Raw genomic sequence first — 21,132 nt, 5'->3', positions numbered from 1 at the left:
GAAAGGAAGAACCATAGAACAAGTTTTGGGATCTGGTCATGAAAACTCTTTTTTTTTCTTTTACTTTCAAATGTGTGTTCTGGGGACAAAACACTGCAGTATAACAAAACAAGAAGAGTGAAAATGGGAACACCATCCCCAGGCTCCAAAAGAGGATACCAGCAATAATGGAAGGTTAGCATGTGATAGCAAGTTCTTTATGGTGGTATGGCAGCTGGGGGGTAGGTATGAGGCAGAAAAGACATGGAAGGAAAAATTTGTTTCTTTTGTCTTTTTTTTCACATTTTTGATTTGTGTTGAAAACAGCACAGTGGAAACAACAGAAATGAATAGGGTTTGAAAACCATGCTAGCATCATTGGTGAGGGATTAGAATAAAACAAAGAAGTGTAAAATAGGTAGAGGTGAGGAAACATCTTTTTCCCAAAAATTTTCACCTCTTTTTCTGGGGAAAAGAAAACACCCTAGTAAAATGAAGAAACAAGAAATAAACAACATGGAGGTACCTGTCATGCTGAGCAGCAGGTGATAGTGAGCCCATAGGCCATTAAGTTGGCACTGCCTAGTTTATGTGAAAGCACCGAATAGACCTTGGCAGGTAGCAGCAGAGTCACCCCAGCCAAAGATCTGCCTAGGCAACCACCTCCCCCTTGGCTTGAACCCTCAGCAGCATAGGGCAAGGTCTGGTCCTGAAGTCAAGATTGGCTGAGAGTGAAGCATGGTTGAGGCAGGTTGAAGACAAAGTGTAGTCAGTTTCTGTTATGAGGTCAAGGCAGACTGAGGACAAGACATGATCAGTTTTCATTCCAAGGATGAAGCAGGCTGTGGACAAAGCATGGTTAGGTGTAACAGGACCAAAACACCCACACTCATATGTTAATAGAAAGGCATAGCAGGTAGATGGAGCAGTAGCACCAAGACCCCCATGCTATTAGGGGCATAGCAGTTAGGCATGTTCCAGAAAGACCCCCATGCTGGCATTAGAGGTATTGCAGAGCGACAGGAGGCAGCAGGACCTCTATGCTGGCACTATGGGTATGGCAGAGAGGCTGCAGGACCCGTATACTGGTACTAGCGATATAGCAGAGACACATCATGCTGCAGATCCCCTATGCTGGTACTAGGGGTATGGCAGAGAGACAGGAGGCAGTAGTTCACCTATGCTGGTACTAGGGTTATAAATCACTATAACGATTCACCTCGGATAGTGTTGAGATACAACTTATGTTTGAGGTGAATCGTTATAGTGAATTATTTTCATATTTCACATAATTGGTTTGTCTCTGTTTAGTATTGGTATTAGGGGTATGGCAGAGAGATATCAAGCAGCATTTCCATTGGCACTAGGAGTATGGCAGGCAAGAAGAGAGGTAAAAGCAATAAGAGACCTTGGGTAGTATATGAAGATCATGACAGATGCTGGTGGAAAGCACAGTGCCAACAAAGCCTTCATGGTATTCTTAATTATCTTGCCACTCACATGAGAATTCTGAAAGCCCAAGCAATGGGAGATTGTATTTTAGAAATACCAGCATTTCCATTAACTTGGTGCCAACCTGGAGAAATGAGAGCTCACACTGTCTCCTGTAATTGAAAAGACACATTTACTGAGAACACTGGTTGGTGGGCAAGATAGATACCACTGTGCCACTTTGGCTAGGTCTCTCCAGATTGAGGACTATGTACCCAATATGCAAGCACATCTCTGTCTGGGTCCTCTATGTACTCTGTTAGATAGCATGTCACAGACCTTTGTGCAGAGCTCTCCTTTTCTTGGTGGTGGTGGGGGGGAATGGGGGGAGCTGAGATCCTTTTTAGCCAGCTGCTTTTGCTCTCATCTGCCAGGAAAGATGTTTGGGCAGTGCTAGTTATCTGAGTGCTGCTCCTGCTTTTACTACTCTCTGATGTGGCCACTGTTCCCTCTTATGCTTCATCCCTACTCTGCCTATGCCTCTGGTTGTTCCTCCTGACACACCAATCATTCCAGTATCTGCTTCATTTGTGTGAGACACCAGGGCAACATTCCCTTTCCTGTCATGTAGCCAGATGGACTCAGAACAAATGGGTATAGTATGCTCGTGCTAGCAGTTGGAGACGGATCTGACATCAGCACGGGTATATATACCCCCACAGGAAGCATAGCAACTTAGTAATTTCCATCTCCAAAGCAGTTTGGAGAGCCTGCACGCTCGCTGAGCATGTTTCCAAATCTACTTTCTACTTTCATCTTACTAAACTTCTACAGCACCATCGAGCCCCGCACTCCTGCGGTGATACCCTAAGGTTCCTCCCCCAGTTGAGTTTCCCGGGGTGATTTCTGTGATCCCCCGGAGGTCTAAGTCCTCGGTCCGGTGGCCAAATCGCGGCAGGGACGTAGCCCCCGGGCGAGGCTCGGGCGGGGCGAACGAGGCGCCTCGGTCCTGGCGTGGACGAGGCAGCGGGTGCATTTCCTCAAAGCACGGCAGTGAAGGTACTTGCCCTCTCCCCCCGCAGCCGGAGACCGCCCGGGTTCCAGCCGGGAAGCGCTGAGGATCAGGTAAGGCGTACATCTCTTACTCTTTGGTCTCCGAGGAATGAGGATCGGCGGCGTGGCCCATAGGCGGCACGCTGTGGAAGGGCGCCATTTTGTTGGCCTTACTCAGGTATTGAGCGCCCATGATAGGCGCATGTCTATGACTAAGCCGCATATTGCTGAGAGCATATTGCATATTGTTCAGTGTACATTACTAAGCCGCATATTGCTGTGAGCATATTGGATATCATTGAGCGTATATTGCTAGCCGCCTATTGCTGAGAGCATATTGAATAACATTGAGCGTATATTGCTAGCCGCTTATTGCTGAGAGCATATTGGATATCATTGAGCGTATATTGCTAGCCGCCTATTGCTGAGAGCATATTGGATATCATTGAGTGTATATTGCTAGCCACCTATTGCTGAGAGCATATTGAATAACATTGAGCGTATATTGCTAGCCGCATATTGCTGAGAGCATATTGCATGTCATTGGGCGTATATTGCTGCCGCATATTATTAAGCGCCTGTTGTATTAAGCGTATATTGCTGCCGCATATTATTAAGCGCCTGTTGGATTAAGCATATATTGCTGCCGCATATTATTCAGCGCCTGTTATATTAAGCGTATATTGCTGCCGCTTATTATTAAGCGCCTGTTATATTAAGTGTATACTGCTGCCGCTTCTCATTAAGCGCATATTTTTCAATGGAACAGAACGCCTCAGCGTCTTCAGCAGGGGCACCTCCTGCCTCCTGCATTAAAGCCCTCGGCCTCTGCTCTGCATGCCAGCTTAGAGCCACGCACAGTGAAGAGCCAGACTCCCTATGTGCCCAATGTGAGGAGGCCATGGGACCCTCGGGCCAGGACCAGTCTCAGCCACGATTCGCTGACAGTTCCCCAGGGGCTACCCCGGATTTAGCGGGCAGTCTCGACCAACCTGGAATCCCGGGGGATCTCGTACCTCGGTGATTAGAGTCCGCCTCCATTTCCTGGGTGGATCTCTTTAAGGGGATTCATGCCTTTGTACAGATGCAAACAGCTTCCCGTCCAGGCCCTGCTGTTCCTGCTGTTCCGGCTGCGGCTGCTGCTGCGGTTGCGGCTCCAGCGGGTCCTGTTCCGGGACCCTCACGCCCTTATCGTGTGCCGAACCTCCCGCCTCCAGACAGTCCGGATCAGTCGGACCCGGATGTTTCACCGGACGAGTCCGAACTCCCGGACGAGGGGGAACTTCCCTCAGGGATTGAGCCATATAGAACCATGAGGCGTTTCTTCCCTAAAGAGGATCTCTCCGACCTGGTGTCTCAGTGCCTGGCGGAGTTGGATATTACAGGTCCCAGTGTTACGGTACCCTCCGCGCAGAACCCCCTGCTGGAAGGTCTTCGTCCTACAGCCCGCCATTTTCCATTCTTGCAAGTGGCACAACAACATTCAAAGGGGGTCAGGCCCTGACAAGCATGTACCTCCTGGCACCGGCTATCCAGGAGCTGCTGGCGTGCCCTCAGGTGGACGCCTTGATTAGCGCTGTGGTCAAGCGCACTACCATTCCAGTTGAGGGGGGGGCGGCCCTCAAGGAGCCTCATGACCGGCGATTGGACGCCATTCTGAAACAGACTTTTGAGGTGGCAGCTCTATCTTTGTGGATCGCAACCTGCTGCACAGTGGTGACGCGTTCCTGTTTGTCACAGGTCAGGAACAACGCTCCAGCAGCAGACATGGAGTCAGCTCTCTCGTTCCTTACGGATGCTGCATCAGACCTAGTCCAGACAACAGCCAAGGGGATCTCATCCTCCGTAGCCGCCAGGAGGCAGCTCTGGATCCGGAAATGGTCAGCTGATGCTCCTTCGAAGACACGCCTCACCAGATTGCCCTTTAAGGGCTCTTTCCTGTTTGGTAGCGACCTTGATAGACTGGCCAGCACATGGGGCGCCTCTCCAGTACCTCGACTGCCGGAAGATCGGTTCAGAAGGAACCAGAGCGCCTTTCCAAGGCCCTCTAGGGGTAGAAGCTCCCAGTGCTTCACTCCCTACAGGAGTCGTTACCAGGCGCCTCGTCCTCAGGCCCGGAATCAGTCCTTTCGGACCAAGCAGCGCAAGAGGGGAGCAGGCCCGGGCTCAGGTCCTGGCCGCGCCTCACAATGAGAATCCGCCGATTCATCTGGGGGACGGAGCCATAGGGAGCAGGTTAACCCTCTTCTACCCCAGATGGGTCGAGATTACATTGGACCAGTGGGTCCTCGCCATCATCCGAGAGGGGTATTATCTGGACTTTCATCATCTCCCTCCGGACAAGTTTGTGGAATCTTCATGTCCCATACACAAGAAGGCAGCATTGGAAGCTACCCTGGCGAGGCTCCTGTCCTTGAAAGCCATCATCCCAGTACCTGCATGGGAAGTGAATTCTGGACACTATTCCATTTATTTCATGGTACCCAAGAAAGTGGGCACCTTTCGGCCCGTACTGGACCTCAAGTCAGTCAATCAATACTTAAGGGTCCCGAGGTTTCGCATGGAAACTCTGTGCTCAGTCAAGAACGCAGTACAGCCAGGAGAATTCCTCACGGCCTTAGACTTGTCGGAAGCCTACCTGCATATCCCGATCCATCCGGATCATCAGCGCTACCTACGCTTCAAGGTTCTAGGACGCCACTTCCAATTCCGGGCTCTGCCCTTCGGGTTAGCCACGTCACTGCGGACCTTCACCAAGGTGGTCGTAGTGGTAGCAGTGGCACTCAGACGGGAAGGAATCCTTGTCCATCCCTACCTAGACGATTGGCTCATCAGGGCGAAATCACGAGAGGAGAGCCATCGGACAACCGACAGAGTGATCGCCCTTCTGGAAAGCTTGGGCTGGGTAATCAACCTCAGCAAGAGTTGCCTACAGCCTTCCCAGTCGCTGGAATACCTGGGAGTACAATTCAACACCCAGGCAGACAAAGTCAGTCTCACTACCAAGAGAAGGTTAAAACTTCAGACGCGTATCCGGTACTTGATGGGAGCCAGTCGGCCCATAGCTTGGGATTATCTGCAGGTTCTCGGCCTCATGGCATCCACCCTGGAAGTGGTACCTTGGGCAAGGGCCCATATGAGACAACACTCCCTGCTCTCTCGCTGGAGCCCCCGCTTTCGGAACTATTCCACGCACCTTCCTCTGCCAGCCAGAGTACGGACCCAGTTACGGTGGTGGTTGCAGTCCAACCACATGAGCAGGGGGTCGAAGATGTCCTCACCCACGTGGACTCTGCTCACCACAGATGCCAGCCTGAGCGGCTAGGGAGCACACTGCGAAGAACTCACCGCACAAGGGCGGTGGAACAGAGAAGAGTCAGGTTGGAACATCAACCGTCTAGAGGCCCGGGCAGTCCGATTGGCATGCCTACGATTTGCTCACAGACTGAAGAACAGAGCAGTCAGAGTGATGCCCGACAACGCCACCACGGTGGTATACGTCAACCGTCAGGGCGGAACCAGAAGCCAACAGGTATCTCTGGAGATAGCCCCGCTGATGGCTTGGGCGGAGGCGAATCTTCAGGACATCTCAGCCGTCCACATTGCCGGGAAGGACAACACCGCGGCGGACTTCCTCAGCAGAGAAAGCCTAGATCCGGGAGAGTGGCAGCTGTCACCCACAGCCTTCCAGATGATTGTGGATCACTGGGGGATTCCGGACATGGACTTACTAGCGGACAAGTCCAATGCTCAAGTACCCAGATACTTCAGCCGCAAACGCGACCCGTTCTCACACGGAATCAATGCCCTGGTTCAGCCATGGCCTCCAGGGATTCTGCTATACGCATTTCCTCCGTGGCCTCTGCTGGGCGCCATCATCCACAAGATTCAGAGACACCGGGGCCTAGTTCTTCTAGTGGCACCAGACTGGCCAAGAAGACCCTGGTACGCGGACATGAGAAGACTACTGGCAGGGGAGCCCCTTCCCCTGCCTCCTCGCCGGGACCTTCTACGTCAAGGTCCCATCCTCCACGAGGGTCCGGCTCAATTCTCTCTTACGGTCTGGCCATTGAGAGGGCTAGACTGAAGAAAAGAGGTTACTCGGAGCCCGTGATAGATACACTCCTCCGAGCCCGCAAGTTTTCCACTTCCCTCACCTACGTAAGGATCTGGAGAATATTCGAAGCATGGTGCGACACTCATGGCACCAATCCACATGCGACCACAATCCCTATTGTTCTGGATTTTCTGCAAGATGGGCTTCAGAAGGGTCTCTCCCTCAGCTCCATCAAAGTTCAGGTGGCTGCACTGTCTTGCTATGGTCCCAGGAGGGATGGCATCATTGCCACGCATCCAGATGTGTCTCGCTTCCTGAAAGGAGTTAAGCACATTCGTCCGCCACTGAAGTGGCCAGTGCCTTTGTGGAACCTCAACCTTGTTTTGGATTTCCTTGCGGGATACACCTTCAGACCCCTTCGGGGCCTGTCTCTCCGTTCTCTAACCTTGAAGATGGTGTTCTTATTGGCGGTGTGTTCAGCACGCCGTGTCTCAGAGCTACAAGCACTGTCCTGCCGTGATCCCTTTCTGAGAATCACTCCAGAGGCTATCCATCTTCGCACGGTTCCCTCCTTTCTACCTAAAGTGGTCTCACAATTTCACCTTAATGAAACTATATCCTTGCCTACCACGGCGGGTTTGAAGAAATCTGAAGAAGGGCGTTTGCTACACCATCTCGACATAGGCAGAATGCTGCCCAGATATCTGGAAATGACACAAGAAGTACGAAAGACGGACCATCTGTTCGTCCTGCACAGCAGGAAAAGACAAGGGGAAGCGGCCTCTCGGCCCACCTTCGCTCGCTGGATTAAAGAGGTTATCAGAGCAGCTTACGTGGAGGCCGGGAAGTCTCCGCCTCTACAAGTCAAGGCTCATTCTACTAGAGCACAAGCGGCATCTTGGGCAGAATCCAGGATGCTGTCGCCTGCAGAAATCTGTAAAGCAGCGACGTGGTCCTCCCTCCATACCTTCTCCAGGTTCTACCGTCTGGATGTCCAGGCCAGGAAGGACACAGCATTTGCGAGGGCGGTCCTACATGGTCCTCAGGCAGCCTCCCGCCCAGGCTGGGAGTAAAGCTTTTGTAGATCCCATTTGTTCTGAGTCCATCTGGCTACATGACAGGAAATGTTGAGATTACTTACCTGATAATCTCCTTTTCCTTGGTGTAGACAGATGGACTCAGCATCCCGCCCAGCTGCCTGTGTACATGGGTTTAACCGATTCAAGGTAAGCCATGTCATCTGTTTCCATAAGAGCGTACACTCTACCAGGTGTCAACGCCTTCCGGTTGGGAATGCTGGCGGTCTCCAGCTACTATCAATCGGTCAGGGGAATCCTGTTTCACTATTTCACTGAGCGTCAGTACACACTTCCATAACAGCTTTTGCAAGGAAGATTACTAAGTTGCTACGCTTCCTGTGGGGGTATATATACCCGTGCTGACTTCAGATCCGTCTCCAACTGCTAGCACGAGCATACTATATCCATTTGTTCTGAGTCCATCTGTCTACACTAAGGAAAAGGAAATTATCAGGTAAGTAATTTCAACATTTCACCTTAGGATCAAGCAGTTTAGCAAGTTTGTATATATTGTTTTCCATCAGAGCTATAAGCCTCTCCTGTGCTTGATGCTGCAAGCAGTCCACAAACTGCAACACCTCTGCTTTCAATCTGATGTCCTGCTGGTAACCCTATCTTTTCCATCAGATAATTAACAGTTGGGATCTCATTAGCCAAACTGGCACTTCTAGAACTCATGTCCTCTTTGGCATCCTTGAAGGGCTTCAGGATATCTAGCAGCTGCCTCATCACTGCCCAGTCATGTTGCCCCAGGGGGTAATTCACACCTATCCTTATCTCCTGAGACAATATGAATGGGTGTCTGCTGCTCCACTAACCTACACAGCATCAGGTACTTTGAGTTCAAACAGGTACCAATAAATATAATGAGGCACTTGAGAAACATTCTGATTTCCTCTTCTATCAGAGAAGCTGCCCTACCTTTAACTTCTGTGGAAGTGCCCTGCAATTCTCTAAAAGCTCTGCAAGAACCCATTCTGATAGCTTAGATTCTAATCCTAGGACAGCCTTCACAACCAAATGTAGAGTGTGTCCAAAACATCAGATACCTCTAAGCCTCCATCTTGTAATGCCTTTACAAAATTAGTGCCATTATTTGTCACAAAGAAACCAGCATTTGAACTCCTAGCTCTCCTATCAAGCTGCCAACCCTCTAGCATCTGTCTTATGCAAATTGAATATTTGCAGAGGTATGGGACTCATCTGTTTAGTGTGTAGCAATACCCACCTGCACCCTGTTCCTCCATCTTTTCTAGAGTTGCCTGCCCCTGATTCTGTCAGACCCCACCAGTGTGCAGTCAGAGAAATAGGAATGTGTAGCATTCATAGAGGGCCAGATGTCAGTGGTGAAATGCATACTACTCCCCGCTGCCTTAGCCAGCAGTGTCTGTATGCGACTACAGCACTGTTTTTGTACAGGCTCGAGATGACCACCCTACTAAAGGTAGTCCTGGAGGAGACTTTATAATGTGGGAATGCCAGTTTTGTACAATGCATAAAACCCTCATTCTCTACTAGCTGTAGGGGCTGGCTATCAAGGGCAATTATTTCAGCAATGCTCCTTGTTATAACTTTGGCTGCTGCATGTCTCTGGCCTCGGGACATTACTATTGAAACCCACCCCATTTCTTCCATCGTATGTTGTTGCTTCTGATGCTTGGCAGGGCCTGCTGGCCTGTTACCTGACTGCTGGAAGAGGTGAGGGCATGGGATCACCTTGGGGAACATTTTCCTCTTTTCTGTCACTTCCCCTGACTGGAAGAAGCGTTCCTCGAGCTACTACTACCACATCCTCTCTTCCAGATGCCAGTACTAATGGGTACTGCTTTTGTAGGTGATGATGCATGCCAGTGTTAGTTAAGTGCCCCATTTGTTTCCCATGACTTACTTCCTTTGTACAGTGCTTGCACTTTGCGAAGCATAGGTCATGCCTTATTTAGAAACTTCTTCAGATCACGGATTTCTTCCATGATCCATTCTCTACATTCTTAGCAGATGATGCTGGCACTGGAGCTGAGACAGAGAGTGGACTCTGAGGAACAATGCCAGGGGCATCACTTGCTTTCTACCTGTGCTGCCTGCTCTTCTGTCCTATAGTCATTTTGTCCTGTCTCCCCATCAATGAACTGGCTGATGATGCTAACACATTACTATATACGCCTCCAAAATTTTTCTCTTCCAGTATCTTCTGATTAGGACAAGCCAAGAAATGATTCATCTGAATCAGTGAAGCAAAATATGACTTTCACTGCTGCCACACTTTCCCTCTTGTTGAAAACAGATTGGAGAGAAATATACCCACTTACAATGGTGCATATATTGAGAGTGAGGCCGAGCCCTATAAATAGTTTTTTTTTCTCTCTCTCTGTCTCTCTCTTTCGTTTGTCGGACTCCTATGTCTACTGAGGAGCTGTAGCAAAGTTTCGCCAATAACATGCACTGACTGAGGAAAATTAGAGTTACGTGTGTCTGTGCTGGCCCTGCCCCTTTTCTGCCTACTTTTTCTGGATGCACATACATTCATGTATGCGTGTCCTTCCCGGCTATTTAAAATTTGCGTAGCTCCCATGCAACCGCGCCTATGGCCATTTTTTGCATGTGTAAGGCTTTTAAAATCTACCTCTTAGAGCATAAAATTCCATCTTTGGGCGTCTTAATCCATGGTTTTAGAAAACATCATAATGTTTCAGATCCAGCTATGTGTGATGTCAAAAGTAAATAACTGGCATTGGGAAAGAATACCTATAATTTCCAAGAAAAATTTATATACTTACATTTTTAAATGTGTACACACTTTTCTTCTATAAGTAATCTATTATAGATATTGCTGAGGGTTTTAGGCATTCATTCAGAACAAACAGAAAGAAAGTGCATTATCCATTACAAATCATGTGTTTCTTTTGAATTTGAAAGACCTCTATGCCTTCAGAATCTTTGACATAACAAGTTTTCCATACAAAAAGGTACAGTATTACTAGGATAGACTGGAATTACTCCAAGAGACAGTATGTTCTTAGGAAGTATGTCAGTAAACATTTATATTCAGTATAAAACATCATATTTCTCGTCATATGATCCTTGACCACGAAGCTGTAGTCTGCAAGGCTTCTCTCCCAGCATTCCATGTATCATCATAGCAGTCTCATACTCTTTGTTTTTCCTGACATACAAAAAGTAGGCTAGTTAGTTATATTTTGAAAAATTTTTAAGCTAATTTAATGGGTGTTTCAGTGAAATACAATGATAGCAAAATGGATTTTTTAAAAGGATTCTCAACATGGATTTCTTTGATTCCTTGAAGGGAAAAATACACAAGTAATGACAGTGCAAGAGAAGAAGAAATTTAGTGTTATCTCATTTCCTTTTCTTGAATCCTGCTACTCCAGTCCAGACGTGTAGGTTATTTACCCCTACTAGCAGACGGAGACAGAGGACACACCTTTTTCCATGACATCATCACTGATGGTTACCATGGTACAGCTCCATCAAAAAGCTAGTATTCTTATGTCACAGCCATGGAAGAAAAAAACTAACAGATTCAAACTTTTAAATTAGCATGTACATGATCTGAAACATTAAACTAAGGATGCTCCAAAGAAATGAGCCTTCCAAATGTTTCTTGAATAAATGAAGAGGAAGGAAAAGAGGAAGCAAAAAAGCAAACCTCAGGTTACTTCATAATCTTTGTAAACCGAGGTACACCACTTGAAAGACTGCACTGGTCCAACTTCCTAGGAGGTCCTGGAATTAGTCTGGAATGGACTTTTGAACCTGTGATCATCCAGCTATTTTTGGGACTTGCATTTTGGCATCTTTGTTGTTGTTGACCAAAAATGTTTGTGGCATTGTGGGACTTTTTTGAATAATTTTTTGGTGGAAATATATGTATGTATTTTATAGGGAAGAATTTATGTGTTTTTGTATTTTTTTGTTTGTGATATATGAACATAAGAATGTATGTAGACCCTTGAGTTCTTTTAGTGGTGGTTGTTGATGAAATTTATTGTTAATTATTTGAGTATTGAATCTGTAGATTATATTGTGAATATGATTTTGGACATTATTTTGTGTTATATGCTCTGAATTATGTAAGTTTTGAAATTCAATTAAAGCTTTTATATAATTACATTTTATTTGAAATCAGTTTTTTATGTTGAACAATTTTTATTGCTTTTTCCAAGAACATTAATTACACTGCAATTTGCGAGATACAGTGTTACTGCAGCATCCCACAACAAGAAGCAATACACAATAACCGATCAATATGTTGAACCCCCAGTTTTAAACCCCCCCCCCCCACCCTCCACCCAACATAACCAAACAAAGACATGCTGTGACGAGGTATCCAGAATCATTACTACCAGGTTAGAGAGCAATGAGAAACCAATAAGATCAGTCATTCAAAATCCAACTACGGGCTCGATGTGGCAGAGCTTGGAGATATGGATGCCAAATCTGCAAAAATGTCCGACGTAAGCGTGGTGAAGCTCGCGCCGTCAGGTGTTCCATCTGCATTAGCCGGTGCCAGTGGTTTCGCCAGGCCCAAAAAGAGGGTGCCGTCGTTTCCTTCCATTGAAGAAGTATTAATTTTTTCCCCACAAAACAGGCTTTCATAAATAACAAACGTGGTCCTGCCTCCCTAATACGCAGTAGTGGGATACAATCAAAGAGTATCAAGAGAGGAGACACTGGTAGAGACACACCCAACAAACTAGCCACATAATAAACAATACGCTTCCAAAAGCGCTGTATGGCTACACAGCCCCAGAACAAGTGGGAGAGTGTCCCAACTCCCCGGTTACACTTCCCGCATGTATCGACTGGTGCCAATGCAGAACGAAAGGCCAGTTGCGTGGAGACATACGCTCGCCACAAGAATTTATACTGCATTTCACGGTAGTATGAATTTGAAGAAATCTTTGATATACGTCTGAAACAGGCACCTAATTGCGCCTCTGTTATCCGGAATACTCCTTCACTATTCCAACGGCCTGCTAATACTGAGCATGGATTCTTGTAGGCCGCCGCTCGCAACTGTTTATAATAATGCGAGAGGGAAGGTGCTCTTGCCTTCCCCAATAAAAAACACGCCTCAATAGCGTGAACTCCAGATAGCAACAGGTTGGCCTTCGGTACTGATCTGGCATAATGTGAGAGCTGTAGGTAAGAAAACACACATAAGTTTCGCAGACCATAAACCTCAGCCATCTGCTGCAAATTAAAGATCTGCCCAGCATCATCAAAAATGTGACCTAATAAGGTAATTCCCCGTGCTGCCCAGCCTTTGAAAACTCAGGACGTAGAACCCGGCAAAAAATCTAAATTGCCCTGTAGGGGTAAAAAGTAGGCACACACCTTTGGTAGCCGCAACAATCCCATAAGATGAGACCACGCCTGACGAATCGGGGACACCAAACTAGCTAAGGGTGCAGATATATTCAGCTTGGCCCTCGTGGTCTGTAAGGCAAACCTTAAATCTAGCGAACCCAGGAGCGTGCGCTCAGCAGGGAGGTTAGTATAAAAACTTTCCCCCACCAACCAGTCTCGGACCACCCGTAAATTACTCGCTAGATTATACAAACGGAAATTGGGGACATTAAAACCCCCCATCCCCCATTTGTCTTGCAGTCTATAAAGGGCTATCCTAGATTTCTTTCCCCTCCAGAAAAATCGTCGCATCCCTTGTTCCAACTGTTTGAGATCGGTAACTTTAAGCGAGAGGACTAAATTCTGAAAAATATAAAGCCATTTAGGCAAAAGAATCATCTTAAAAAGGTTTATGCGACCCCCTAGGGATAATGGGAGAGATTGCCAGCGCTGCATCCTTTCCAATGTGAAAGTCAGTAATGGCGGAATGTTTAGATGGTATAATTGAGACACCTCCGTAGACAGAGATACACCCAAATAACTTATGTGTGCCCAAAGCAAGGGAAAGGGACCTTCCCAGCTATCTCGCAGCGCATCTGGGAACGCCAGCGCCTCCGACTTATCAGGATTTAATCTAAAGCCAGAGAAGGAACCAAACTCATTAAAAATTGACATTAAGTGGGGCAAAGAGGACTGTGGTTGAGTCAAAAAGACCAATATATCATCAGCAAACGCTGCATATTTAAACGTGTGATCTTGAAGACGAACACCTTTAACCCGCCTATTCGCCTGGATCGTCAGGAGAAGAGGCTCGAGCTGCAGGATGAAAAGCATCGGGGACAAAGGACAACCCTGCCTAGTCCCCTGGCAAATGGGAAAACTCTCAGAACGAGATAGGTTGGCCACAACCTTTGCCACAGGATCCCGATAAAGAAGATGAATCGCCTCTTGAAAGCGGCCTGTTATATTCATTTGCTCCAAAACATGAAATAGATATTGCCACTCCACCCGGTCGAAAGCTTTTTCCGCATCGAAACTGACGGCCAGGTATGGTTCCTTAAAATGCGTGCTCAATGCCATGGCCGTCAGTACTCGGCGGATGTTTTGGAGGGCATAGCATTTTTGCACGAAACCGACTTGATCCGGTTTAATCAGGGAAGGCAAAATCGGGGCCAACCTATCAGCCAAGACTTTGGCCAACAACTTTTGATCCACATTGAGTAATGAGATCGGTCTATAGGAAGCGGGAGATTGCAGATCCTTCCCCTGTTTTGGAATTAACGTTATATGGGTCTCATTACTTTGTCCCGGAAAGGAGCCCGTATCAATCAGTGCATTAAAGGCGTCGGTGAGTGGTTTAACCAACGCATCAGTTAGAGTCTTAAAATATTCGGCCGTGAAACCATCAGGGCCCGGGGCTTTATAGTGCTTCGCCCGCCATATAGCACGTCTAGTCTCCGCTTCCAAAATTGGCTGATTCAATTGGGCTTGTTGCTCAATAGTAATTTGTGGAATCTCAAGATTATCACAGAAACGTTGGCATGAAATCAGTTTTTTTGCATCTTTTTCATGTTTTGAAGGAAATGATCAGGTAACACTAAATTTCTCTTTTCTTTTCATCCTGTTACAGCTCAGTTCAGAGATGTGAGAAGTACCCAAACCCAATTAATCAGGGAGGGAGAAAGTTAGGGCTGCCCTGCAAACAACAGCTCCGAAGGCTACACCATCTTTTTCATGAACATCTCGACTGAACTGATTAGTGAAAGAATGTAAAGAGGACCAAGTGACTGCCTTACTAATATCATCCAGGGAAAAGGTGGGAGCTTTGCCAAAGAAGAAATTTGAGTTTTCACTGAGTTTGCCCAAAGGACTTCTAGAGGCTGTTGACCTAATAATCTGAATCAATTACCTTTTTCCCTCTTTAAACCCATCTATTCAAAGACGCTTTAGAAACTGTATCATCCTTACAAAGCCCTACAATTAAAATATTCTGTCAGATACTCAACGATCATCTAATAACCGGATTGCCTTCTCTTTACCATGACTTTCTTCTCTTGTGAACAATAGTAGAGATAGTGCCTGATTTAGGTGGAATACAAAATCAGTAATTATTATCAAAACTTTCAGTGCTTGAAACTGTTTTCAATATTGTTAATTTTTCATCTAATTCTCAGATCTTCAAAAATCGATAGATAATTTTAGGAGAGAACTAAAGGATTATAAAACATCAAAATACAAGAGGGAAGAAAATGATTATGAACAAGGTAACGTATATCCGTGGATGCAACCGAAAACCAAACAGGCAAGACATGTGACTTTCAATAATTCCTCAGAGGGATCATCAGAGGAAGAAGAATATGGGACTAACAATACAGATGACAATTTTTTGTGCCGATAAGAGTGGTCATTGGGCTTTATTGATAATTTTCATAGACTGCGATTTCGCAACAATATTGTCTTGGCTTCGTATAAACAATTTGATTCGATTGCTACAATGTTGCTTACCAAAGCATTTCTTTGAATCAGCTATTTAACATTACCAATGGGGTATTGAAGCCTTGGTACTACTAAGACACATAGTAGCTGATTAGCACATATGTCTATTTAAAAATCAAAAAAGAAAAAAATTAAAAAGAGAATTTTCAATAAAAAGTTTTTTTAATAGACCCATGACTGCATCGACTGGTTCTAAATCTGATAAAATATTCAGAAACAACACCAGTGCTGAGGTCTATTTTTCCTCTTAATCTATTACTAATAAATGTCAGCAGTCCTTGAAATTTACATTACACTCCAGCTATTTTGATTGTTTTATATACACTGGTGGATCCTTTAGTATTTTTCTATAAGAACCACTTGGGGCCACTTGGCAACAGTGATCATAACATGATCAAATTTAAACTAATAACTGGAAGAGGGACAATAAGTAAATCTGCAGCTTTAACACTAATACTAAACTTTCAAAAGGGAAACTTTGATAAAATGAGGAAAATAGTTAGAAAAAAACTGAAAGGTGCAGCTGCAAAGGTTAAAAGTGTTCAACAGGCATGGACAATGTTTAAAAATACAATCCTAGATGTGCAGTCCATATGTACTCCACACATTAAGAAAGGTGGAAGGAAGGCAAAACGATTACTGTCATGGTTAAAAGGTGAGGTAAAAGAGGCTATTTTAGCCAAAAAAAATCCTTCAAAAATTGGAAGAAGGATCCATCTGAAGAAAATAGGATAAAACATAAGCATTGTCAAGTTAAGTGTAAAACATTGATAAGACAGGCAAAGAGAGAATTTGAAATGAAGTTGGCAATAGAGGCAAAAACTCATAATAAAAACTTTAAAAAATATATCCAAAGCAAGAAACCTGTGAGGGGAGTCGGTTGGACCATTAGATGACAGAGGGGTTAAAGGGGTTCTTAGGGAAGATAAGGCCATTGCAGAAAGACTAAATGAATTCTTTGCTTCCGTGTTTACTAATGAGGATGTTGGGTTGATACCAGTTCCAGAGATGGTTTTCAGGGGCAATGAGTCAGACGAACTGAACGAAATCACTGTGAACCTGGAAGATGTAGTAGGCCAGATTGACAAATTAAAGAGTAGCAAATCACCTGGATGGTATGCATCCTAGGGTACTGAAGGAACCCAAAAATGAAATTTCTGATCTATTAATTAAAATTTGTAACCTATCATTAAAATCATCCATTGTACCTGAAGACTGGAGGGTGGCCAATGTAACCCCAATATTTAAAAAAGGCTCCAGGGGCGATCCAGGTAACTATAGACCAGTGAGCCTGACTTCAGTGCCGGGAAAAATAGTGGAAACTATTCTCAAGATCAAAATCGTAGTACATATAGAAAGATATGGTTTAATGGAACACATGAATTTACCCAAGGAAGTCTTGCCTAACAAATCTGCTTCATTTTTTTGAAGGGGTTAATAAACCTGTGGATAAAGGTGAACCGGTAGATGTAGTGTATTTGGATTTTCAGAAGGCATTTGACACAATCCCTAATGAGAGACTTCTAAGAAAACTAAAATGTCATGGGATAGGAGGCGATGTCCTTTCATGGATTACAAACTGGTTAAAAGACAGGAAACAGAGAGTAGGATTAAATGGTCAATTTTCTCAGTGGAAAAGGGTAAACAATGGAGTGCCTCAGGGATTTGTACTTGGACCGGTGCTTTTCAATATATAAATATATGCTCTGGAAAGGAATACGACGAGTGAGGTTATCAAATTTGCAGATGATATAAAATTATTCAGAGTAGTTAAATCACAAGTGGATTGTGATACATTACAGGAGGACCTTTCAAGACTGGAAGATTGGGCATCCAAATGGCAGATGAAATTTAATGTGGAGAAGTGCAAGGTATTGCATATAGGGAAAAATAACCCTTGCTGTAGTTACACAATGTCAGGTTCCATATTAGAAGCTACCAACCAGGAAAAAGATCTAGGCATCATAGTGGATAATACTTTAAAATCGTCGGCTCAGTGTGCTGCAGCAGTCAAAAAAGCAAACAGAATGTTAGGAATTATTAGGAAAGGGAATTATTTTTCTAGTTATATTTTTTATTCTAATATATTTAGTATCTAGTATATATTATATATATAGTATAATATCTAGTATATATTATATTTTATTATAGTATATTTTTCTAGTTATATTTTTCTAGTTATATGATATTGCTGTTTTAAAGTGCTGTTTGTCTAATCAAAAGAGAAAACTACAAAGAAAGGGGAGTGGTTAACAGCTATTGGCAACAGACAAAGTGCATAGCAGGAGGGACTTTAACTCCTCTTCAGTCTGCTTGGACATTGAAGGAGACAGACAGAAGTCCCTCTCCTTAGGGATAACCTGAGGAAAAGTTTACATTAGCTAGCTTTACCTGGGGGAAGGTCTGTTCAAAAGCAGCAGATACAGTGTCCAGGGAACAGCCCTGGCCAAGGGTTAACTGTTTAACTCCCTCCCACCCTAGCCCTCTACCCACCCACCCCTAGGTTTGTATTTCTGATATAGTCTTCCTAAATACATAATTGGCAACAAGATAAATTAGTAAATTGGTATTACCTCAGGTGTTAACCACCGAAATACCAAAATGAGGTGTATACAATGTAACTATTGTGGAGCCTTTATTCTGAGGGAAATCATCTGGAAACTTAGGGCTTGCCCCATTTGTTCAGAACTCTCTTCCTTGAAAAAGGAGCTGGCTGAAGTTAAAGCTGAATTAGCTTCAATGAAGAAAGGCTCACCCTCTTTAAAATTTTCAGCAATTAATTCCCCATTACCACAGAAAAACCAAAAGTCAAGGATAAAGAGATTTACAGTGGGCTCAGGTAGGATAAGACCCGTGACCCACAGGCACCCATTCTTGATAGCTGTGCAGCCCACAAGTCTACTACCCCCACACTCACACAGGGCATTAATAAACTCAAACAACAAGATTACTGTGGGCTCTGGTAGAATTGAACCTGTGATGCAGAGACACACCCTGTATCAGGTGCAACAAGTACAAAAAGCCCTCTCTGTAGTAAATACTGAAGAAGCTCTTGAGAAAGTGATTGAAGTGATATCTGAAAAGAAAGAAGAAACCCAATGCATAAAGAAATTCCAGATCCATAACCAAAGGAAAAAGGTCATTGTGCTGGATGAATCTGTCATCAAAGGCACTAATCCCTTCCTTTGCACAAATGCAAAGGGGAAGGGTGAAGAGGACAACAAAACTCAACTAAATTCACAAAAGGAGTCCAGGAACAGCAGTAACCTGAACAAGGAAAGTTGGAAAGGTATGAGCACAAATGCTCGTAGTTTGGGCAATAAAATCCCAGATCTGCAAGCCCTAATGATAGAGGCAGACTTAGACATTGTTGCTGTCACGGAGACATGGTTCACGGAATCTCATGATTGGGATACGGCAATACCAGGCTATAACTTGTTAAGAAAGGACAGAGAGGATAAGAAAGGGGGAGGAGTGGCTCTTTATATCAGAAACAATATCCAAGCAACTGAGCTGGCAAGGAAGATGGGGCAATGAAGAAGCACTATGGGCTGACCTAAAAAAAGATGGGACATCCATTTTTATCAGAGTGGTTTACAGGCCTCCAAACCAAAAGGAAGAGCTGGACAGAGATCTGGTTGAAGACATCCAAAAGATAGGAAAGAAGGGAGAAGTGGTGATTGTTGGAGACTTTAATATGCCAGATGTAGACTGGAGAATCCCATCTGCAGAATCTAATAATAGTAGAGAAATAGTGGATGCCCTGCAAGTAGCTTTGTTCAAACAAATGGTAATGGAACCCACGAGAGAAGGAGCTATACTCAACTTAGTGCTCACTAATGGAGATAATGTCTCTGATGTCCAGGTGGGCACCCACCTCAGCACCAGTGATCATCAAATGGTATGGTTTAATATCACAAAAAGGATACGGAATAGAAGCACAAAGACCCGAGTTTTGCGCTTCAAAAACACGGACTTTGATGAAATGGGGAAGTACCTGGAGGAAGAATTAAAAGGCTGGGAGAATGAGAGAGATGTGAATCAACAATGGACCAATCTAAAAGGAGCAATTACCAAGGCAACTAATCTATATGTTAGAAAAGTAAAGAAAAGCAAAAGAAAAATGAAACCTATTTGGTTCTCAAAGGAGGTGGCTGACAAAATAAAGGCTAAAAGAACAGCGTTCAAGAAATATAAAAGATCCCAAAGGGAAGAGCACAAAGAAGAATATCTGGTAGAACTGAGGGAGACGAAGAAATTAATCAAGATGGCAAAAAGTCAAGCGGAAGAGAGGATTGCCAAGGAGATAAAGAGAGGTGACAAAACATTTTTCAGATACATCAGTGAAAAGAGAATAGTTCAAAGTGATATAGCGAAATTGAAAGATGGAAAGGATCAATGTGTGGAGAGAGACGAAGAAATGGCAGAAATATTAAATGAATACTTCAGTTCTGTGTTCACTAAAGAGGACCCTGGAGAAGGACCGTCGCTAGTTAACAAGAAACTGGAGGGGAGTGGAGTAGATGTAACTCCATTTACAGTAGAAAATGTATGGGAAGAGCTGGAGAAACTGAAAGTGGACAAAGCCATGGGGCCTGATGAAATTCATCCCAGGATACTGAGGGAGCTCAGAGATGTGCTGGCGGGTCCGCTGTGCGACCTATTCAATAGATCCCTAGAAACGGGAGTGGTGCCGAGTGATTGGAGAAGAGCGTTGGTGGTCCCGCTTCACAAGAGTGGGAACAGAGAAGAGGCTGGTAACTACAGACCAGTTAGCCTCACTTCGGTGGTGGGAAAAGTAATGGAGTCAATGTTGAAAGAGAGAATAGTGAACTATCTACAGTCGGGAGAATTGATGGACCAGAGGCAGCATGGATTCACCAGGGGAAGATCCTGTCAGACAAATCTGATCGACTTTTTTGACTGGGTAACCAAGGAATTGGATCAAGGAAGAGCACTTGATGTCATCTACTTGGATTTCAGCAAATCTTTTGATACGGTCCCGCACAGGAGACTGTTGAATAAAATGAGAAGCTTAGGAATGAGTGCCGAGGTGGTGGCCTGGATTGCAAACTGGTTGACGGACAGAAGACAATGTGTGATGGTAGATGGAACTCTCTCTGAAGAGAGAGCGGTTTTAAGCGGTGTACCGCAAGGATCCGTGTTGGGACCGGTCCTGTTCAATATCTTTGTGAGCGATATTACGGACGGGATAGAAGGTAAGGTTTGTCTTTTTGCGGATGACACTAAGATCTGCAACAGAGTGGACACGCCGGAAGGAGTGGAGAGAATGAGACGGGATTTAAGGAAGCTGGAAGAGTGGTCGAAGATATGGCAGCTGAGATTCAATGCCAAGAAGTGCAGAGTCATGCATATGGGGAGTGGAAATCCGAATGAACTGTATTCGATGGGGGGAGAAAGGCTGATGTGCACGGAGCAGGAGAGAGACCTTGGGGTGATAGTGTCTAATGATCTGAAGTCGGCAAAACAATGTGACAAGGCGATAGCTAAAGCCAGAAGAATGCTGGGCTGCATAGAGAGAGGGATATCAAGTAAGAAAAGGGAAGTGATTATCCCCTTGTACAGGTCCTTGGTGTTCAGTTCTGGAGACCGTATCTCCGAAGAGACAGAGACAAGATGGAGGCGGTCCAGAGAAGGGCGACCAAAAGG

At 45.0% G+C, this 21,132-nt stretch overlaps 1 protein-coding gene across 1 annotated transcript in view; it reads right to left on the bottom strand.

Moving 5' to 3' along the window:
• Positions 1–10,374: 10,374 nt before the first annotated feature.
• Positions 10,375–21,132, bottom strand: part of DLEC1 (DLEC1 cilia and flagella associated protein) — a 778,557-nt gene continuing 767,799 nt past the window's right edge. Inside the window, exon 42 of the mRNA XM_029587026.1 lies at positions 10,375–10,759. Coding sequence (XP_029442886.1) covers positions 10,642–10,759 — 118 coding nt within the window. The 3' untranslated portion in view covers positions 10,375–10,641. The remainder of the gene's footprint in view (positions 10,760–21,132) is intronic.

Source organism: Rhinatrema bivittatum, chromosome 2, assembly GCF_901001135.1.
Source record: "Rhinatrema bivittatum chromosome 2, aRhiBiv1.1, whole genome shotgun sequence".
Classification (NCBI taxonomy): domain Eukaryota; kingdom Metazoa; phylum Chordata; class Amphibia; order Gymnophiona; family Rhinatrematidae; genus Rhinatrema; species Rhinatrema bivittatum.
Note: the sequence above shows the minus strand (reverse complement) of the source record. Positions and strands in the feature narration are given on the sequence as shown.